Source organism: Lepisma saccharinum, chromosome 1 (assembly GCF_977018435.1).
Source record: "Lepisma saccharinum chromosome 1, izLepSacc3.1, whole genome shotgun sequence".
Lineage (NCBI taxonomy): Eukaryota > Metazoa > Arthropoda > Insecta > Zygentoma > Lepismatidae > Lepisma > Lepisma saccharinum.
Window position 1 is genome coordinate 153,400,625 of NC_139229.1, and position 23,823 is coordinate 153,424,447.

Sequence of the window (23,823 nt, forward strand, 5' to 3'; positions counted from 1 at the left end):
TGATGAGGATGTATGATAATTATGTGAAACTGACGAGGGCCACACAAACAACAACAACATGCCCAGGTCAGAAGCCGAACCTGTGGCGAGAACGTGAATCGTACAATCAACACGCATTCCACCGAGCTGGCAAAGAAAGAAACAGAGAAGTGGGGACAAAAGAGAATTCAAGAACTGACAGAAACACTGGGGCGTGCATATTGTTAACTAGGAATTGGCTGGTTACAATATTCCACGATTCCTCATAACGAAAATTCAAGTTAAAAAATAAAATCTTGGGTTCAGAATTGTGATAACGGACTTACCTGACGTACCCTACATTATACTTTCGGAGAATGTATCCTGAATTCTAATATCCCAGCGTCTCTTTTCGAGACATATCAAGACGAAATGCATCGCGGATATCTGGCGAGAATGGATCTATTTCTGTCGTTTCTTTTGAATTTTTTATGCCGCCCTACTTCGTGCAGCCGTGAACGTATTCAACTTCTTTTTCCTGGCTTTTCCTGCTGCCTCCATAAACTTTTCACCGACACCATTGATTGAACCGATCCAAAAATACCAGTCGGGTATGAACCGAGGTGTGAATGCGACAGCCGCCTAGAAGGTCAAAAAGCAAGAAACCTATTACAAACAGCCGGACCGATTAGAAGTTTCAACTTGATATATTTGTGAATAGAAAAGAATATGATCAACTTGAATCGGAGGCGTCATAAAAGTTCCTTTTCACTTTCCTGCTCATTTTCTCACACAACAACGCAATAGTGTGCACAGTAAACAAGACCTCTGCACAATCGTGGTTCAGGGGCTTCAGCACATACGCTCACGACCGGTTTTAATTCTTGTGTAGGCATTCCGGCCTATCCGCTCATGTGTCGAGCTGAAGCGAGGTGAAGAACACATCTGAATCAGGAACTCAGAATTTATTTCTCATTTGATTTCCCTTAACTCAATTTGCCATTGTTCGTCGATGCTGAAACTTCCCTTGTCGACCGTTCATAATGCCTAAGAACTCCACTGAGGGAAGGTGGGTGCCGAATTGCAATTCTCGCCGGTATCGGAAAATTTCTGATATTTAAACATTAGAATCGAGCAAAGTTTGACCTACCCGATGGCGTAATGGTAATGCCGTCGCCTTGTAATCAACGGGTGCCGAGTGGTGGCACAAGTGGTTCGGAACCCACTTTAAACTGTATGCCCAGTCTCGATTAGCCTTCCTGTGGGCATAAAGTGAACTTAAAACCACAACTCAACTCGAGCGAAGTTTATTTTCTTGGAAAGTTCGCTTGTACGAGAAATGACATTACATTAATTGTTTTTTAGTAAAGAGTTCTTGATAACGAGCTACGGTTTGTACTAACTCATAAACCATGATTCGGTAACGTATCAGCAGACTAGCGTTTGCTTTCGTCATTTTTACTTGAAATAATCAGAAATATAAGATTTGCAGCTGTTATACAGAGTTTGTAATGTAACAATGTGTTTCCAAGTTAAGATAAACAACTGATATCTGATATTGGACTCAATCTTGCTCAGGTGTCTGTCTGCTCGTAACATCACCACCAATATGGTCCGTTGTAAACTTCTTGGACAACCAAGTAAATGCAAGCGAGACGGCCTTATAAAATTGAGACGAGAAAGAGACCAGACTTAGAGCCCGAAACTTTTCATAAACTATAATGTATATTCTGTATTTGAAAACCAGAAGTACTACTTTATTATCAGACTGATATAGAAAACGCAAGGACGTATCCACCTGAAAATTTCTAGATATATCATATACTTTGTTTATCAGAGGTAATTCATTACTAGAAACTGTACACTGTGGTTGCATATCATCGGTTTACAGCAAGTTCTTAGCATCAAAACGAGACGGTCAAACTGAAGAAATATATATATATATATTCCATTCCCCGCGATGAGGTGGGGAAAGAGAGGTTTGTGCGCTGGATGGTCGTAGGAGGACGAAAAACTTAGCATTACGCTTATGGGAGTATTGTTTTACTTGCTCTCTTGGGAATTACAAACTTCGGATGGCACAGAGAAACACATGAATGGAAACAGAACAGGTTAAGGATTTGATTGGCAGGCGGAAAAGTCGAAACTTCCATTTGATTAGCCGTAACTTGAAGTTGTTGCGTTTTTTTCTCCTACATGGAATTCTGAAAATTCTTATTCATCATATTCTTCAAACATCGTATCTAGCTTAATAATCAACTTTGAAAAACGCTCCCACTTGCAACATGTGGAGAAATTCATACTCTCTTGTACGCCGTTTTGTTTGCCTTCATGGGCTCTCTACGCCGAAAAAGTTTGTGTAGTGACACAGTGTGTATGTTGCTTGAACTATATATCTGTATACGTCGAGACGAGACTGACTTGTCCTTTAAAATATTTAACAATTGCGTGAATACCAAAATGAAAACAGGCATTTAAAAGTCGAGAGAAGACCGAGAACAACACGTATGTCTCCTCTCGACATGATCCCTCTCTAATTCAGGAAACATTGTTGAACATGGTAACAAGTCCAGCTTCTGTATAATTGAAGTATAATTTTCGAGAAAGAAGCCGCGACAGTAAATCGATATGACAAAATGCGTCAACTGTGTGCAATCATATTAGTTATCAAGCGAAAGCTACTTTCAACCTACATTCGCAGCTGGACTCTAAAGGAGAACATTAAAGAGACAAATTAATTTGAATGCCAAGGACATCGAAGGGAAGAACAAGAGTAATGATAGCTGCAGTTTGCCAATCAAACAATGCTTATCGACCTGCGTTGCTTTGGCGCTAGCTTTTGTTTACTCCTGGAGGACGTGAGTTCGACCTTGGGCAGTGGAGTCATCACGTGAAAAAGCGGAAGGCAAATTATGTTGGGCTTAATTAATGAGGTGCTCGCTGCATCAAATGTCAAGATCCGCTATGTTTCTTGTATGTAGAATTATCCTTGTCCTGTAACGACTTCATTTTGAGCGTCGGCAGTAGTTTATGAAGGTGAAGCCTCCTCGATGGTGTAGTGGTATAGTCGTCGCCTTGTAATCGAGGGGTCCCGGGTTCGATACCCGTAGAATGAATATAGTAGTTCGGATCCCACTTTAAGCTGTAGATCCAGTACCGATTAGCGTTACTGTGCATAAAGTGGACTTAAAACACCAAATCAATCAATCAGTTGTTAAAAGTGATGAAGACTGAATCTGTGACAAAGGTAGCAACCATTTAATCCGGGAACTGTTTTGAACACAAACATGGGCGGGCTAAGAACAATTTAACACCAAATTGACAAGTGACACTTCACCACAAACTTTGCAATAAAATGCGGTTGACATCAACATACACTGTACACACTTGACAAGCCACTTCCCTATCCACTCTGGAAAAAGCATTCATTACGCATGCGTGACAAACAGAAATAGATCTCCGGGGCGGAGTGGTTAGCATTAATTATGGTTAATTATATATAGCCATTAATACTTTAAAAACACACATGGCCATTTTTAGAGCAGTTGTATGGCAACGAAAATTGACGACTTGAGACTGTAATACTGTATTTGCATTTAATTCTTTATATAATTAAAATACGTAGTTGGAGCATTTCAAATGGCGACCGTCTGCGCCGCATCGCAAGCAAAAGACGTTCAATACATTTAGGAATGTTGTGAAAATCCTACCTGATCACTGAAACTGCTGTTGCTCGCATTGCTACGAAGATACCCAGGCTTCTTTTGGCTGCAACCCCGGAGGTGCACTTGGAGTCGATCTGGAGCAAACGTGCGACCGCACCATTCGCAAGGAACTAGTTGAGCCTGAAAGGTAAGTAAGCCCTTTAGATGTAAATACGAGGATAAAGATAAGATGATGATGATAATAATTCAGAATGGTTCTGTAATTTTATTTTACGGCATACAGTGGATTCTGCAGAAGCATTACTGTGCCAACAGAGACGTCGTCACGGTGGAGTCGCAGGTTTTATTTAATCCATCCTTCTTAAATAATGCCTGCGACATCATCTGTACTAGGGATGGCCAGATCCGGATCCGGTTGGTTCCGGATCCGGATCCGTTATGCCATCCCACATGCGCTTCTTTGGAAAGTAAGAATGTGTTTATAACATATTGTTACCTGCTAATATACATACATTATATATATATATATATATATATATATATATATATATATATATATATATATACACACACACACACACACACACACACCCACACACACACACACACTTGAAAAAAATTCTTGTAGGACTAACTAATGAAAAATTTCTTTGTAATCGAAGATCATAATACCTTTTAAGGTGTGGTAATATTATAATGGGATTGAGATACTAAACTCTCGGATCCGGATCCAGATCCGTTACTTTGGATCCGGATCCGTTTGGCCATCCCTAATCTGTACAGGATACATCATCAGCAGGATAGAACATATTCTGTTTTGTATTTTTATACTAAAGAGGTGTTTCGTAAATTTTATGCAGAGGTATTCACGCTCCCAAGCATGTATTCGTCACACAGTCTGTTCGTAATGTACTAAAAAAAAATCCGACAGAAAATGTAACAGTCAGTGGCAACAGTGAATTGTTTTCGAGGCCTCGACGAGCAAAGTATTAGGTATTACCAAGAAAAGTTGTTCATCTTGATGTGAAAGTTTGTCGGTGTCGTACGGTGATTGGGTGTACCCCAACTTTTCCCCCCTTTGTTTTACATCATTCCTAGCCCGGCAGGACGCGCGCTCTCTTCTAGAGTGTAAGGACGTGTTCTGGGTAAAAAAATACCCAGAGAAAATTGTTTTTTAAAACTGAATTTTAATTGTTTTAAAGCACGTAGGGTGAATTGGGGTAAGTGTGATCTCCAGTTACAACTGAAGCTGCAGCTTGTTTTAAGTATTTGGAAATGATGATTAAAGAAAACTGATGATTATGCATATTTTGAATGTTTCTGGATATGTGTTCATTGCTGCAAGCATACAGGAGGGGCATGTGAAAATGCCATTACAAAATATTTCAAACTGAATTTCTCAAATGCGTAAAAAAATCTCTGTCTCACAGGAAAATCAAAGGATTGTGAAAAAGGCAATGCCGGGTAAATGGTAGGACCTACTAGTCATGATCACACTCGCCCGCAAATTCATTGTTTGGGAAAGTGTGATCAAGTTACCAGGGAAAGTGTGATGAGTGCTGTTGAATTTTAAAATTGCTACTTCTTGCTCTTTTCAGTGTGAATAATGCCAAGTAACTACATTAGAAAACAAACAGGGTTGTGGGAGGAAGCTACAGTGCAGAAGAGTTAGGCAATGCCCTGAACGAACTTGAAAAAGTGCAAGTGTTCGTGATGTTTCTAAGCGTTTTAAAATCCCATATTCAACTCTTGTGCTACATTGTTAAGGATGGAAGGGGAGACAAAAAGTTTTATCTGCTTTAAAGTCAACTGATGGAGGTGGCAGACACACAGATTCCTGCTAGAGAAGAGGAGGAGTTAGCTTCACATTTACGTTCCCTGACAAAGTGGGGCTTTGGTTTGAGCGTTAAGGAGTGTATCAACTTAGTGGAACAGTACTAGACTGCAAATCAGTTGCAAACCAGATTCAAAGATGGGCAACCCAGTCATGAATGGTTTCATGGGTTTACACACAGGCATAAACTGACCCTCAGAAAACCAGAAAACAGAGCACACGCGCTTGGAGGTTCAGAAACACCCCTTCATAGTGTATGGGTTTTTTGATCCTCTTGAATGTCTGTTAACAGAACTGCAGCTGCAAAACAAGCCTGAAAATGTGTTCAACCTTGGTGAAACATCATTCATCCATGATGCAAGCACTGGAAAGGTTATAGGTGGCATACGGTTGCCTGCTAAACGACGGACCCAAGGAACAGGAAGAGAAGCAACAACTGTCCTCGCTTGTGTCAATGCTGCTGGTGACATTTTACCACCCCCTCATAATATTCACGGGCAAGAACATGTGGTCCAGCTGGATGTGTAAGGGTGCGTTCCCCGGTACAGCCTACCTGCTACAGAAAATGGGTGGATGGACTGTGCAACGTTTTATTCATGGTTTCAAACACAATTTCTTCCATCCGTTCCGAAAGAAAGACGGCCGTTGTTAATCATTTTGGACGGTCATGTGAACCATCTCTCCATTGAGGTGCTAACCTTGGCACAGCAAGAAAAGTATCAATACTCAAGTTGCCTCCACACAGCAGTGCAATTAGTGTTGCCCACGGGACGAGACGGGACAGGCTTTTAAAAATACGAGACGAGATTGATCATGTGTCCCGAGACAAACTAATATTTTCGAGACGAGACAGCATTTCACAGCATTTCCACGAGACGAGACAGGCCAAAGTCTCGTCTCGTGGCAACACTAAGTGCAATACTCCAACCCCTAGATGTTGCTGTTTTTAAACCATTGAAAAGTGATGTGTGGAATCCTTTATTGTTAGACTGGCAACGAAAACATGTTGGAAGTTCTCTGGGTAAAGATGCTTTTTCTGAACTCCTATAAGGAGAAAATAGCCTTGATCACACTTACCCTACTTCATTGGGGAAGTGTGATCACGGTAGTTGTAAATTATTTCATTTTTTTTATACCGGAAACTGAGTAAGGGGAAATTATTGAAATTCACTCAGTAAGTAACAATTATGTAGAAGAATAAATTGGACCAAGAAACATCTTGGTCCTAATGAGGCTGCCCAAGTTATGAAAGACTAAAGTGTAATTATCACAAAACGTGATCACACTTACTCCGATTCACCCTATATAATAATGCTTTCAATGATTAATCAAATTTTATTAAGTTTGAACATTTTATTCATTACGCAAAGATTAAGTTGAGAAATTATAAGAAAAAAAGATAGACGAGTGTTCTCTGCCATGACGTAAGGACGCGCGTTGAGTAAAAAATACCCACAAGAAGAATTTTAAATGTTTTAAAGCATGTAAATAACCTTAATTGACTAATTTTGAATTGTTTGCATTGAATCACACAATTGATAAAAACAAGGAAAAAAGAACATATTGAAATACCAAACTGATAAGTATGAGCGCGCGTTGGGTGAAATTTACTCAGGCAGTGTTTCTACGGCCCTGCGAGAGGAACTAACGAACAGCCCATCCAAGGTCCCGACACTAGCAAGGTTTCGCTGGTGAAAGGTTGCCTCAGACACTCGCAGGAAGTGATGAAGAAATATATTTCAAAATCAGTTGATAATTTTTACTCGTAGGTATGCGCGTCCTTAACGGGCTAGCTATGGAATCCCTGAACAAGCTACTGATTTAACACATACTCTCAGATGCATTCCGCACGTGTTCCTAGATGGAACGATGTTATTTCCGGGAACAGAAATTTGAAATTTCACAACATTCTGCATTCTAAAAAAAAGAGAAAAACACAGGGCCCTATCCAACTTGCGTTTGATTTGTATCGCCGCGCAACATAAGCTTCATATTTCTTCCGGCCATTGTTGCAACGGCTCAACACTCTTGTTGCAAAGTTTCAACTTATCTCGTTCCGTTGTTCTCTTATCTGCAACGGAATGAGCGATGGCCTGGGCTGAAACAAATCACGGTATTTGCAGACCCGCCGCTAGGGACGAGTTGAAATCGCAGGTCCGTTGTTTATTTTCAAAGTGAAAACACAGATCGTCTGCAAAATGAACATAAAAACGCAGAAGCCATCATATTGTATGTAATTTGTGCTCAACGAAGAACAAATTTTTACCTTTTGAGTCTTAGGAAACACAGCAGCTAACATTTGTATAAACGCACGTGACGAGACAAAAATGACATCTGAAATACCGCACTGGCTGGAGGCCTCCGATATACGGGCCTCACATCAGCTTACATGACACAGGATTAGTCAAGTATAATCCATTTACAACATTTAACAAAATGCATTATAACAGTATAATATTTAGTTATGACTGAATAGTTCTTTCTTATTAATTCTGAACGTTGCCTTCACGTCCAAGAACATTAGAAAATACGTAAATAATATTGATTAATGGAAAATCCAATATTTACTGTTCTGCATAACCTACCTTTACTTTTGAAATTAAGAAGAGAAAAAGCGCCATGGAAAAAATATTACATACACATAGCCTACTACGTTTGAAACTTATTCTAAATTCGTAACGAATTCTCAGCGTTCATACATATTTAATTGTTGTGCAAAGTTAACTTGTGTGTCCGAGTTCCATATTCAAGATAACTTTCTAAACTTTTACGTATAGGAAGATGAGGAAAGAGTTTCTAAGACTGAAATTTCGTATTAAATAACCTATCAAACTTTGGAAACTCAATTCCTGTTTGTAATTTGCACAATGTTTTAATTTTCAAGAAATATGGTAAATATTTGGCCACACAAATTAACATCATGGTAATCATGGGTTAATTCTTTTTCTATTAAATATTTTGCACATACACACGTGCAGGTGAAGAATGAAAGGTTAAACACAAATGCAACAAACTAACTAACCTAACCTATTCGAAACATCTGGATGTTAACAACACGAATCTTAAATGACCTAACGCACGAACTCAAACCTATGGGAAGATATTTATGTTAACAGGGAAAATAAAACTCATTGAGAATATCAATGAAAGCAGCTTACTTTAAGTAAAAAATCCAAAGCAAAAAGCAGGAGAACCTGGTGGGGCTTGTGTACAATCAGGAGAAGGTAACACTTTACTATACCGGAGACGGATTTCTTCAAATTTACAGGAGAAAGTACTTACGCAAATCATTTTCTGTAGCGTTGTTGATGTTCGGGAATGTAGTTTTGATCCATTTTAATGCGAATGCATGTGGTTTTCTACGAAAATCTATTTCCGACGCGCTATTGCTGCTGCCGCAATTTGCTTCTGCCGCCATTTGCTTTCTGCAGGAGAGCACAATACGCGCTATTGCTGCCGCTACAAGCCGATGTTGTCCTCATATGCTAAATTGAACGAAAGGAGTGCTAATGGAACCTAACCTAACAGGCCTAACCTAACGTAGTAGGCATACCTCGTCCCCGTGATGGTTCGTGGGCACAGATTAGAAATAGTTCGTGGGGTTATCGTGAATTTTTGGGCTAACGTCAATGGTTTTTGGGGCTACCCGTGGATGGTTTGTGGGAAATAAGGAACAACAGTAAGTACCCGTTAATGTTTGAAATAGACATTATTTTCGTTAGAAATTCATTATTTCACCTAAAGAAATGTTCCGCAATGCAGAATAGCACGTTAGCAATGTAAAAAATTGCGAAATAAATCATTGATAGGTGTCTCCGGTATAGTAAAGTAGTACCCAGGAGAATATTGCCATTGTTTTTTTCTAAAACCTCTATAATTTATATTCCTTTTCGGTAGACAAACCAGGTAATAATAAATCTCAAGAAGCAATACATGGTGTAAGTTATTTCTCAGGACATGGCGTACGTTTTATGCGTTCTGCACTAATCCCTAACAACGACAATTTACTGCTAACTGCACATAGACATGAATCATAATCGTGTCATGTAAATTAGGTGTGTGCATGTGAAGAGATAATCGACCTGCAATCTAAAATTGGTACTCAATTCATTGATCTAATGTCGTTGAATAGAACTTTAAATTCACTGACATATAAGTTGGTAATTATATTTTACCCTTGCACTTGTGATATTTAGAATAATCTCTCTCTCTCTCTCTCTCTCTCTCTCTCTCTCTCTCTCTCTCTCTCTCTCTCTCTCTCCTAATCGTTAAGACGAAGCATAAATGAAAATAAAACAAATACGTTACAGGAAATCACACTGCCTGACTGTGCAAGGGTACGAATCGTTATTCGTTAAATCGTTATTTAAATAACTTGAATGGTAGTTTGTGACACGAGTACACATTATTTATATAAATTAGTTTATTAACTATATACATCGCAATAATCATAAAAAATATTTTTGAGAAGAAGAATATAAGATGCATTATTTGCATCGAATAGAACGGTACAAAATTAACAATATATGGAAATTGAACGAAGTCGTAAAAGTTCATTGATGTATATTATATTTATTCCTCGTCGTGTTTATCATCGTGCACATAATGCTTTCAAACTGGAAAACAATATTATTGAAGAAGTAACTGAATATCCTGTACAATGGCCAGAAAGCAAATACGTGACTGCACAATTTCGGTACATGAAAAACTTAAATATGCTGACCAAGGCAGTAATTTATTTTATTAAAAACATAAACTAAACGTAACGTTTCAACCTTCTAGCAAGGTCTTCTTCAGACTCTGTATCAAGTACAAAAGTAACAAGATACAATAACGTTTTCTGGAGATTTTATAGCCTCGAATGTGTGCGTGTACAATATAAAGTGGTTGCTTTACTGTATTTAATCAATAATCATGAAATGGAAATGCGTAATAAATATTCAGCTGTTTGAAAGTTAGATATTATCTTCAATTACATATTTTACCTATTATGCTACATATTTCATAAGTGCATTCAAATCCTCGCTCTAGTTTTAATGTCTGGCATTTCTTAAAGTTGATGTATTCACAGACCTCCAGGTACCAGATCTGAGACATGGTCTTTTTAATATGGGTCAACTTGAAGCCCAAAATTTCAAAGCCGGGGGGTACTACTATTATGGCAGCGACCTTACCTTCTTATCTCCACTTGTAACAATTTTCTCAAGATTGAGTCATTGCGCCACACAAGATTGCAATTTTAAAGTTAAAGAATAACTCCACAAGTAAGTACAAATAATTTCTTCACAAACATGAAAACAATAACAGGCATATTACAAACCTTCGTTTACCGACGAAACACGAGTAACTAGACGATGTGATTCTAATTGTGCAAGTGAATCTTCATGCAGTTACGTGTGTAATATGAACATTAACGAGTGCCATAAGGACAAATAATTTTCTGAGAGAAGTTTTATTATTCAATATAGAATGAAGAATAACTGCTTACAGCAATTCCCAAATAGATAAAAAGCGTATTGTATTCTTCGTAGTTTTTCTTAATGAACTTATGTTTGAAAAAGGACAAAGTAAGAGGAACATTACATAAGTTATTCGCTATGGTTTGCCGATTCTTGAAATATCGTAACCAATATCTGTGCTAATATTCTTATTTAAGTGCAAAGAATATTTTGTAGATATATTAAACACGAAGCCAAAATTTACACAACAATCTTTTGACAAGTTATTAATTATGCATACATTGAAACTACAATATTTTTATTGCTACAGAATGTACAGTGCTATTTTTACTTTTAGTGTTATTCCAATAAAGTTTGAGATTTGAATCTTATAGTTTATATAAATGTTCCTTAATGCAGTAATGTTAATAATTGATCTGAAAACTCGGTAAGAAAGAAGAATGTTCATAATACCGACAACTTATATACATATGTGTTTATTTTATTTTTGTACATTTTGAATAGTAAAGTTTGTATCTTGACCCACATGTTGAATATGACTAATCAGATGCTCATAACAACATTGTGAAGTTTGCTCCAAGAAATAGAGTTATTTCAGTACTATTAACTTCATAATATCTTATTAAAATTACACTAACTGCCTGGTGTAGTTACATTCACCAAACACACAATTCATAAATATATATTAATAATGATTGAAGGTTAGAAGTGTTTGTGAATTACATACACTTGTCACTTGTACTACGTAGTATTCCTGTATGCTTACGTGGGCATGTTAGGTGGATCACATTTGGTACTCTAAGCATTACCATTAAGCCACGGCCATCTTTAATAAAGCAGGCCGTGATTAAGCACATCGACATGCTCTCCGTGTTACAATTTGTTCGTTTTCAGGTTCTGTTCGTAACGTTTGATGCCTTTCGTGCTTCCGAACTTTTCTCCCCCTCCTGCCAGTAAATATAACGTGAAAAGAGCTTCACAACAGTTATGAGAGAAACCACCTGTACACATATTTCTCTTCGCAATTTCTTATTTCTCGTTGTTCTTAGACCATTTTCGCTAATCACGACGAGGTAAAATTCATGAAGTGATATACTTGCAAAGAAATACGCATGGCAAGACTAGGCAAGACAATCCACTTTCCAAGACATACTTTCCCTCACATTATTTCTTTGTTACTTTAAAAGATGCATGTTACTTTCTCCGAACATTAGACTTACTCCAACATCAATTTTCAGTTTTATAAACCTCTTTCTCAGCCTCCTGTGCAACAGGCGAAACTGAATTTTCATTATACTATCTGTGTAATTTGAATGTTACAGATTCGAGTGTACTACTTTTTCTTTACATATCGTGTATATATGCTCTGAAGCTCTGATAGCATTGAAATGAGCAGTGGATGCAAAAACAACAAATTTAAATTAATATAGGTAATATGAAACGCGATTCAAAGTTCAAACCCACAATGGTTCATTCTGCAGGTTCAAATCATAATGCGCATCTCCTCCATATTTGTACCCCTCCGGGCTATGCGCGACCGAAGATACGCGGCTTCAAACAAAAGCTCATCGTCTGTAATTATAGGTCTGTGGATGTAATATACTATTTTCCGGTCTGATACTAAATGTCTGTGAATGCTATAAAATAAACTTAGAACTTGATTGTTGTCAAATGCCACGTGAATAGTGAGTTATTTGTTTCTGGGGCACTGTTTTCCTACAAAATGAACATCGTTGCTAAGCAATAATAGCGCATTGATGCAAATGTAAATAAATCGTGTTCCATAGCCAACATCTTGCAAAATTGAATTAAAAACGGCTAAATCTTCAGCAACTCTTTAGCGAGAAAGAAATTATTCGCAAGATGCCAGGCACGCAGCACAAAAGGACAGCCCCTTCTACATCCAAGGATGAAGCTTCCACACCGAAAAGGTACTGCCACAAGCACGAATGCTGCGAGACCACGGACAGATTGGAAACCAGGGTCGTAAAACTGGGGAAGGTCCTACTGTCCTTCTGGTTCACCCGCGTCAACTACGACGTCTTGGACGTGCCTCAATCTGTAGCCGAAATCCACTCCAAGAAACCTTGCGAGAATCTGCCAGAAGGCACAGCTGACAGGATCTGCAAAGCGAGGGAAAGAATCGAGAGGAAAGTTAGAACCGTCGAGCATCATGCTTGCAGGAGAAGGCTTCTGCAGTTGAGCTCCGAGATTGCATGCATCGCTACCTTATCGGATGAGGGTGAGAAGGTGACCCGGAAGAATGGTTTCTCGCACAGCGAATGGCTACTTCACAACGTGGTGCACACCGTGAGCCTACATAAGCTGAATCAACGTCACAAGCAGTCTGGTCAGGAAACACCTTACGACGGGGTTGCTTTGCACGCAGTGCAACGCAGTGTCAAGTTGCTTCTTGGTTACCGTGCCTACAGAAAGATACAAAATTCCGAGGGGGAAGACTGGATGGAAAGGATTGCTGCCCTGGCTACCAAGAGAGGTAATTCGACCGTCGACATGCGTTCAGAAGTGAAGAAGATAAGGAGAGTAGAGTCGAACTCTGACGCCAATAAGGCAGTTTCCAGGCACTCGGGCGCAGAACCCACCAGGAAAAGGAAGACTCCAGCAGCAGGGAAGCCTAGCAAACGCTGTTGCTCCAAATGCACCAAGAGTAAACAAGACATCGGCGAATCTTCTGGAGAGCAAGCCCACGACTCCTCATCTGAAGTTGAGGTGACAGCCACTGCCACTGATTCCACGGAAGGAGAGGAACGTGAAGCAGAGAATCTGGTGCTAATATCAGGCTCCCCAGATGAGGATGAGAGCACTGGTTCCAGCGCTGCCGACAATAACGACTCGTCTTCGGAGATAAGCGAATCAACCTCAAGCCATTCATCGTTTGCCGACGACGCTGTAGATTTAACTGAAGAAAGACCAAAAATCCTGTCGGTACCGATGGAACAGGAAAATGAGATTGACAACACCGCTAATGACACAAAAGAAACGGAAGATGTAACCGAGATAAATGCTGATGACGCAGAACATGTCGGAGTAAACGAAGTCAGCCAAGTTACCTTAGACCATAAAGAGTTTCCTGATGCCAGTCCTGTAGTTGTGGACGATAACCAAGATATGACTATGGAAGGAATCGAACCGACCACAGAACAATCGCCTCTATCTGCTAGCGAGGACACAAATTCAACCGCTGCAGAAGATCTTGCACACCAAGAAACACCTGAGGAAGCGATGGAAGAGGAGAAAGAGAATGACGACATGGCAGGCAACACAGAAGAAAGGATAAATGGCAGCGAGATAGACGATAATGGGTGCAGCCAAGGGGAAGCCTTCGGACCTGTAGCAGTTGTACAAACCCAATGTCAGAGCAACGAACATATCAGCCCAGACACCTCAGAAGCCAAAGAACTTCTTAATTCTAGCCCTGTAGTTGTGGATCATAAGCAATCCTCGACTGAACAGACCACAAGCCATCCATTTTCACCTGCCTCAGAGCTCGCAAAATCCACCAACATAACAAATCTACCTGCAGAGGATACAGAACGCAAACACCAAGAATCTCCTTCAGAATCGACGGGACAGGAAGAGAAGAAAGATGAAACCAAGGCAGAAGCAGAAGAAAATGGAACCTTCGAATCAGTGGAGAACCAAGGAGCAAGCATCAACAACATTCGGTTCGGAGAAATAAGTCAGCGCATGAAGAGCACGTACATCTAATTGTATGTGCAAGAAACTGTACAGGAATCATTATCATTACTTAATCCCTTTTTTGGAAAACTAATTGTTAGTAGCAACTTAAGCACTCTAAATTAAAAATTCTGTTGTGAAACTTTTCCATGTGAGATTTCGAAACGATAGAAACATGCAAAAAATGTGTTTTGGCGTCTGTTTCCCCCAGAAAATAACGTAGTCATGTGTCTTTTGTATGTTTTATAGATTCACGTACATGTTTAAGAAATAAAATATTGTGAAATATCTACATGTTTTCCTTCACATTTATTCATGTATGCAGGTTATTACGTTATAGATAAATATCGCTGAGCAATATCGAATAGCAGATGATTATAATTTGAACCAAGTTGATTTTGTAAGTTATACGATATATTAGTATAAGCTGGGTTGCTCATAGGATTGGGAAGTAGGTTTGATTCTTCTAGAGGTGTTAATAGTATTTTTTAAATCGTTGCATCTGCTATTATAGAATGCATCTCAAGAAGAGCATTAGCTAGAAGGGTAAGTTTATGTTTCAGACCTTAATTAAGGGCTACAGATATGTATACTTTGAGTCTGTCTTCTAGTGAAACCTGTGCGTTCCAATTAGCGAATCACTTTTCAGAATACGTCATGGATGAATAATTCTCACGAGGAAAGTTTCAGGGCCGTATACACATTTTCACAGACTAAAATGTCTATCGTAAGTGAATACAGTTGACTTGAAGCAATTTCTGCCAAGGCTTTAAAATAATGGGGGCTTGACGCGTGGAATCATGAATGCTAACGTGTGAGAGAAACAAGTATAAGAGATGACGTCACCGTATGGTTCAATACGATATTTCCTTCGTCAATGATCTAAATTTGTAAGATGACTGAACAATTATGTGGCCGACATTCGAAAGGGGGTGTGTGGAATTACGTCAGATTCATTTCTAGACCGAAGGTTACGTCGTAGTATCTCTTTTGGTGGACCTCGAAGATGATCATGAATAATGATATTAATAATGATGTAAAATATATGTAATTGATCCAATTATACCACCAGGTATTTACTATGGACTTGATGGACGCCTACAGAAATATGTGATTCTGGATACCTACCAGAACTGCTCGATGGCGAAGTGATAATGCTGTCGTCTTGTAATCAAGGGGATACCTTCTGGTTCGCACTTTAAACTGCAAGTCCAATCACGAGTAGCCTATCTGGGTATAAAGTTGACTTAAAACGCAGTCTGACTGGACACCTAGCACACAGCCAGTAAATTCTTCACCGCAATACGACGTACACCCAACGGCAAAAGAAACAGTATGCGAATTGTTATCTTCATTCGATCTGTATTACACAATGTGATGATAATGAATTGAAATAATGACTTCAATAAGCAGAGGGCAATGCCTCCTTCGAACCAACACAGTTTCATTCCTTAAAACAACATAGAATGTAGAATATAAAAAAATGAAAATAGCGGTGGAAAATTTGCCTACCATTATATTTGCCGTTGACTGTACCATACCTATGAGCTCAAAGCTATTTCTTTCCTGTTGCACTGAAGTAAAAGTGTGCATGGGCGGGAATGAAGAGAAAAGAAGAAATTATAATAATAACTTTCAATCAAATCTCATTGACGGAGTAGTTAGGGTTGTGCAATATGAAGACAGGAGTCCTAGCTTCCAATTCTAGGTAAGGTATGGGTGTTTCATCTACGTCCTCAAGTCGTGATTTTCATTTTTCTGAATTAACCTACTCAAGTAGAAACGAAGTAAAGTAACCGAATTACAAATACACTATCAGAGTAATGTTGTAAACTGAGATTTTTGTGTGTGTGAGCGTGAGGATGAAACAAAAACAACCAAAAAGCAAACAAACAAAAAATAACAAATTTGTGATTTTGATTTATTTTATTTTACTTCGCGTTTTGTGCCTCTTGGCTAATTTGCGAAGATGGGGATGAGTGATGAAATTATGAAATTGATGAATGGATATTAACAAACAACCATGCCCGAGCGGGATTCGAACCCGAGACCCTTGGCGTCGCAGCGCGATGTGCTAACCACTCAGCCACGGGGTCCGGCAAAAAAAGAACAAATGAAATGGAACAAACACCCTGGCCCAAAAGTTGCCAAATTCTTGTACAGTCAAATATTTATAAATTCCGAAGTTTCTAAACTGTCAGTTTCGCACGAAGCATGACGCAACTGACTTGTACTTAGTTTAGGAACTCCATATCTCCCCTTGTCCTTGGGTTTATTTACTGATATTTTTCCAATCAACTGTTGCGACAATATTTGGGTCTCCCCCGTCACCTTCAAGACTTTACCAACGGATCAAAGAACTTTGAAAAGATCATTAATATACATGGTAGTTTTGATTACCTAAATTAAAAGTACATCCGAACGATTGCTTTATTTTTCCCTCCACGCCTTGCGGGCTCACGATGTTCAACATAAAGTACAATTCCTTCATGCAGACACAAATGAAAAATCGAGTTATTTTCGTGTACAACCCATTGTGGAACTTTTGGCGTTCGAACTGCACCGTTAGTGGCCATCTAGAAATCTGTGTGTGTGTGAGAAGAAACTGTGCTTTCGTGACGCGGTAATGCAGCACTAAAACAACGTGTTGCCTGTGTGCGTGCGTGTTGTTTCTGTGTTGTAACATTCGCTTTCTCTTGGAGGTTCTACACCGCAATCAAGTCGAGGAAAGATGGTGGCGATCCGTGTGGGTTTCTGCATGTTGAATTTTCTTTCCTTTCTTTCTTCTTTCTGAATCCGTCTTATGATCAGATTAAAACAACGCTGTGCCTTCCTTTCATGCACTTAAAGAATGCATGCTTGCACAGCCCTTTGTGAACTAGAAATTGTGAACTTCACGCAGTAGCGGATTTATATCCTTCTCTGGGTGACATTTTATTCGTGTCCGATTAGGTTACATGGTCTCTATGAGAGGTGATCAGCTGATTTAATTCGTCAAGAGGGGTGTAGCGAGAGCTTGGAAGCTATTTACTCTTATGCTTCACTCAGTGAGGGCGCCAAAGGGGAACAAAGGGGACAGATGCCATAAAAATACAATAATATGACCAAGAAAAGGTGCAGTGTATGGATGGCGCCGGACACTTTGTACGTTAGAGGATTTTTTATTCGTGTGACGACGCTCTCATTAATTGTTGCAAAATGAATGTTCTGCGTTACTTTTCCAATTATGGATTTCTTATACAAATGAGTGTACGGTAACGTGTATGTGGGTAGGCAATTGCAACAAAATGTTTAAATTATAATAACATTAATCTTCAAAAACTCAAGTACGAATCATTCATGTTTCTAATCAAGATGACTACATCAAGGTGAATCAATGACAGGTAGCAAACGCGCATTACTTTACTTCAAGTAAAGTGAAGTGGAAATATCTGGATTCAGTGCTCGAAGTGAAAATTCCTTGGTGGTGGTGTATGTGAGGGCGGGGGGCAGCTTACTTGTTCCAGTTTGGGATAGTTGGAGATTCCAATATGGTTCAACATGGAGACAATGAAGAAGGTAGGGGATGCTTAGGCAAATTATTATCCTAGCTGAGGGATGGCATACTCCCATATCCCCCCCACTTCGAGCACTGTCCGGATTAATGAGTGACATAATGAGAAACACCAATCGTTCATTGGATGAGCGACGGGAATCCTAAGCCCAACATCGTGAGTTCACCGTTACCAAAGGTTCATTCTCCATAACACAGTGAGGCTGGGGTAAAAGGAGCAAGTTTACTTACAAGCGTGCTTACATGTTAACGCTCAAGATCCTTACCTGAGAAGCCTGCCACGCGAATACGTTCCACTCCTCCACCGTCATCGGCTTTTCCGGTTTGGCAGGGAGAGGTCTCTGCAACGCAGAGGGAAGCTTTGCGTTCTCTCTCTGCCATTTCTGAAAAGAGAAAGGAAAACAAAATAAGCACAAGGGAATGAGATTATCTGCAGGAACAAGCACAAACATATACTATATATGAGATGAAAAATAATGTATGTATCTCGAAATCCTCGACACTTATCGTAGACAAGATAACAGGTTTTACAGCGATGATCATGGAGATGAAATATGGGTTTCTTGTACTCGCTGTGGGAACTGGTGTCAAGAGGAATGTGCACATAATGAAAATGTGGACATTTTCGTGTGTAAAGAATGTAGTACTCATTGAGAACATTACATGTAATACCTTGGCCATATTGAAGGACTGTTTTGTAAAATAGCCAATTTACTGTTTTTGTGAAAATATATGTAGTGTGTGTAGGAAAAGTTCAACATAAACCATTTTTCCTGATTTATTACTTACTGTATTGCCTTTCACATTAAACCTAAATTCAAGGTGTTTCCGATTATAGTTTACCATGTATTGTGGAAAGAAAATGTACATGGCCGTATTACGGGACTTGACCTTATATATAACATAAAAAAATGTGCTTAATTTGGCAATTATTTCTTATTCTTTAAATGTAGTTGCATTTATATAGGAAGTACTAAAATGCCGACATGAAACAAGGCACCACTTCGTCTCTCACCTCTATTCTTCAGAAACATTCAGTTGTGCACTGCAACATGCCGTGAAGGCATGGGAAGTGATGTTGGGGGAAGACTCAACACATTCACTACCTCGGACGTTTGGGGATGTGATGTGATCAGTACCACGGTCTAGCCGCCTTTCCCTCCCAGGGTGGCTTCAGGCATACCCATAATTTAAAAGTGAAATGGGTGACGTGAATCCCAGAGGCGGTCCATCTCAAACACACACATGTGGAATGTATATGCATATGTTGCTGCAGCCATAAACCTTCGGGTTTAAGAAGGCTAAAGAGTTAGTTAGTTAGTTAGTTAGTTTATATATATATATATATATATATATATATATATATATATATATATATATATATGCATATATATCGTCTGGTTTTCCCCTAACAAAGACCTTCTTCTTTAAAAGAAACAGGCCTAAACAACTTTTCACAAGGAAGAACACCGAGGTGAATATTGCAAGGCACGCTTCGTTCATGATTCTTACCTCTAGAAATAACTTAGCCTGGAAAAGCTATAAAATAATTTTCCACACTCGCTGTGCCACAATCCAGCCAGCTATTTTTTCCACCTAGAATCCTTGTATTACTAAATATTGCTTGCATCCAGAACGACGCTAGCATCGGATCAGAACTGAGTCGTAAGTTCTGGACTGAGGAGAACTGAGGCCCTGAGCGGTACATGAAATGAAACACGCCTATAGTGTGCTTAAATGCAACGCCCTTGGTGAAATTAGCAAATTTCGAACATAGCAGGGGTTTATTCGGAAGGGTAAGGGTAGATTTAGAGGCAAAATAATCATAAATTGGGCCCTTGTAATAAATAAATGAATAAATAAATAGGGATGTGTGTGTGTGGATACATCGCTGTAACACAACATATGGAGTTTTTTTTGTAGATGAGATATGTGTGGGTGAACATGCTATCCCACAACAGTTGAGTTAGACGTGCCATGTTCCAACTGAGAACGCTCTATAAAAACGTAGTGTTTGAATAAGTAAGTATAGGTAAAAGTACTAGGCAATGGAGAATGTTCAATTAACATTGCATGTTAAAAAAGAACCATTGTCACTAACATTCAGAGAATTATAAAATAACAGAACACAAACAAACCAATGTCCGTTAACGATACCAACGCAAGCTGGAGGAGCAAAAGTTCCGCATAACAGAAAGCATTCCCTTCCGCGTATGTGGTACAATTTAAAAGGCAAGCAATTCCTCAAATATTCTTAATCGTGTGGGAAATAAAAATGACTCGCGAAATGGATTCAGAATGCAATAGTAAACATTTATGGTAAAATATGCGAGGAATATATTAACTTCCCCTTTCCGTGCCTGAAAGACGGCATTGATTTGAATGAAAAGAATAATAAGGAGCAAACCATCTTATGCAACTCTTCGAGTCATTGATCCTTCCTTGATTCTTTCATAGGGTGCTTTTACACGCCAGATCGCAATTAATTTTCGATCGGTGGATATATTTTTTAGGTTCATAGGCGCAGCAGTCATAACTTAAAAAGGAAAACACAAACATATGGGTTGTCGCAATACAACATCGACAAACATTTACGACGCCTAGAGAACATCAAGATGATTTTTTTTTCTAAATTCAGTTTAGATCGTTGAAATCTAGTCTCTTTTATAAAACCCAGCGATCTATTTAATTTGACATCAATTTCCTTGATAGAACAAAACAGCTATGTAAAATGAGTTAGCTAATGGATTGTTGCAAAAGTAATAATAATAATTATTATTAATAATAATAATAATATTGCATATGAGAGCCTTGGTTAACTTGCGAGGATCCCTGCTTACTAAGAGTACTCGAAAAAGTGTCGCTTATATTCTATACATATTACACTGGGGAACAAAAAAAAGATTTTATTTTGTGGCATAAAGTTTAATAACAGTTTCAGCACACAAAACAGCTGTGATTGCCAATTGTATGATTGGTTCAGTTGAATTGACTCCAGTTTTAAAAATAAACAAACCATGGAAAATGTAGAAGGTAAAATTACTCCACGCTTTTCTCGGTAATATCAAAATTTGATAATGGGCTGAAATTCCCATTAAGAAACTTATTAATATATTTTTAAATTGTTGCTAGGCAACTTATGAAGCATTGTTTGTTTGTGGGATAGTCGTGCTAGAGAAAAGCATTGGACGATAAAATTTTGGCCCCCCAAGGGAAAATATTACAGTGGGAAAAGCTAATATCATTCATGAACCGCTGACAGATAGGGACAAAATCATCCTTCCGCCACTGCATATTAAACTTGGGTTGATAAAACAGTTTGTCAAGGCCTTAGATACAAGTGTTGATTGTTTCAAATATATATGCCACACTTTTCCAGGACTAAGTATAGAAAAATTGAAGGCAGGAATCTTTGACGGACCACAAATTCGTACACTTATAAATCATGCCAATTTTACATGTCTTGTAAAATTACATCGAATCTGAGGCCTGGCTGAACTTTGTGTCCGTCGTCAAAAACTTTTGGGGGAATCACAGAGCAGAAAACTACCGCTATATAGTTGGAAATACGTTGAAAAATTTTGAGAAATTGGGAGCTAATATGATTGTGAAGAGACATTTTCTACATAGCCACATTGGCAGATTCCCTGAGAACCTTGGTGATTTTAGTGAAGAACAGGGAGAAAGGTTACATCAGGATATAAGGATAATGGAAGAAAGGTACCAGGGACGGTGGGATCGCCACATGATGGCCAACTACTGTTGGAGCTTACAGAGGGATTGTCCTAAAAAGCAATACAGCAGGAAATCGTATAGAAAACGTTTCACGTAGTTTGTTACTTCATTGTGTACATATTTTCTTAATTATTATGATCATAGGCCTATATAAATTATTTTTATAATAATTATTGTAATCACAAAAAGAAATATTAAATTGTTGTTGGAAGCTCATTTATATGTATGTCTTATGTTTCAGCCATTTTGATTTAGTTGCATTTATTTCATAAATTATAGCCAATTCAGGAAATATATTATTATATCATTATTCAGAAGCATGAAATCACCCTAAATTAGCTCTCAAACACTGTGCCGCAATTTCACTGTTTCCCAGTGTTATGTATATACGTACAGTATATGCAACTATGCATCAGGCATTCAGGGTTGCCACTGGCATTTATTCATTATTTGTTGTGTTGGATATCATACCAAAGGTGATATGAAGCCAGCGAAACCGTATCATGCCAGCAGAGACGGCGTTGCCCTCTGGTTATCATCAAACACACAGTTACCTCATGTATATACCTCATGGAAATAGTTCGTAAGATTTGTGCAGAGGCGTTCCCACTCAAGATGGTGGACCTATCGGTGACATTGGTCGAACACACTGTTCGTACAGTTCTAAAGATATTATCGTTTTTCCACAGAAAAAAAAAGTCAATGACAACCGTGAACTTGTGGGCGTACCCCTAGGGTTTCGTCGGAAAGTATGTTTAATTGTTGTTGATTTGCAATCGTTCGACCGTGATGAAACACATGAAACTTGATTTAAAGTTCAAGCCGTACCGTCCTTGTCACGTTAATGAACTCTCTGATGCTGATAGGACGTGGCGCCGGAATATCTCCGCAAAACATCTGCTAGGACATGGCGCAGAATTCAGCTGTGCTACGATCATGAAGTTCTCCATACCGATGTCCTGGACATGTGAACTATCAGGTACGTGATCACATCGCTATAACAACAACCACTGTAGTATCGGAAACAGGGGGGGGGGGGGGGGGTACGACCACTTTGTGACCTCCCTATAGTATAAAATGCCTTTTTCCTTTAAGGCTCTTAGTCCTGGTGTCGAAACGAGGCCTCAAGGAACAAGACGAGGAAATGAAGGAGAGCTGTTCATCTTGGGTGTTCTTAGACATCATGCGTCGTTATACAAACATATCACTTTGACGTAGCCTCGCACAATTTTCGCAGCTTTTGTTATTTTTAAAAGACAGAATTTTCGAATGTACATATTCAGAAATATTTTAACAGTTCAAGGTGTGTGGGGGGGGGGCAACGGGCGCCGACTTGTCAAAATTATTGGGGGGGCTCTGATTACTGAAATAAATTAATGAATGACTCACTCCCTCACTTTTTTAAGTTTTGGCATCAGTGTTTCCAGAGGCCCATGAATTCCTCAAAATATTAAAATTTTCATTTACAGTTCTAATCAAAATGTCAATTGTTCACGGATAGATATGTCACACGTTTTGCCATAATAGCAAAATATTCCCGACTTTTAATATCTGCTACCATGGAGCGCAAGACAGATCTCCATTATATATCAATGATCTCGTTCTGAATGTCATGTGAGAGCCATTTGTAGCCCGAACGTCCCATCCACTACCATAGTTCATGCACATCTTCTTTTGATACTCTTTTTAGTAAAAATGTTAACAATACTCACAATTATATACTTAGTATATAGTAATAAGTCATGTGTTTTGCTGTATCTGGTCATAGCCCCCCCCCCCCCCCCACGTTGATGGTTTAGCGGTCTCAGCCCCCAAAGTTGATGGTCTAGAACATTTCAAACGTGTATTTAAAGTGAAGTTCATGTGGCACAATTCAGAGTAAACTTTACAAGAGAAGCAAAATAATACATTAGATCCTCT

The 23,823-nt window shown here is 38.9% G+C and overlaps 1 protein-coding gene across 4 annotated transcripts in view; it reads right to left on the reverse strand.

Moving 5' to 3' along the window:
* Positions 1-23,823, reverse strand: part of LOC146002730 (uncharacterized) — a 79,460-nt gene that overhangs the window by 27,912 nt on the left and 27,725 nt on the right. For all 4 annotated transcript variants that reach the window (XM_083140692.1, XM_083140686.1, XM_083140679.1 and 1 more), the window contains exons 2-3: positions 18,435-18,551; positions 3,669-3,803 (exon numbers count right to left, since the gene is read on the reverse strand). In XM_083140692.1, the coding sequence (XP_082996818.1) occupies positions 3,669-3,803; positions 18,435-18,551 (252 nt within the window). The remainder of the gene's footprint in view (positions 1-3,668; positions 3,804-18,434; positions 18,552-23,823) is intronic.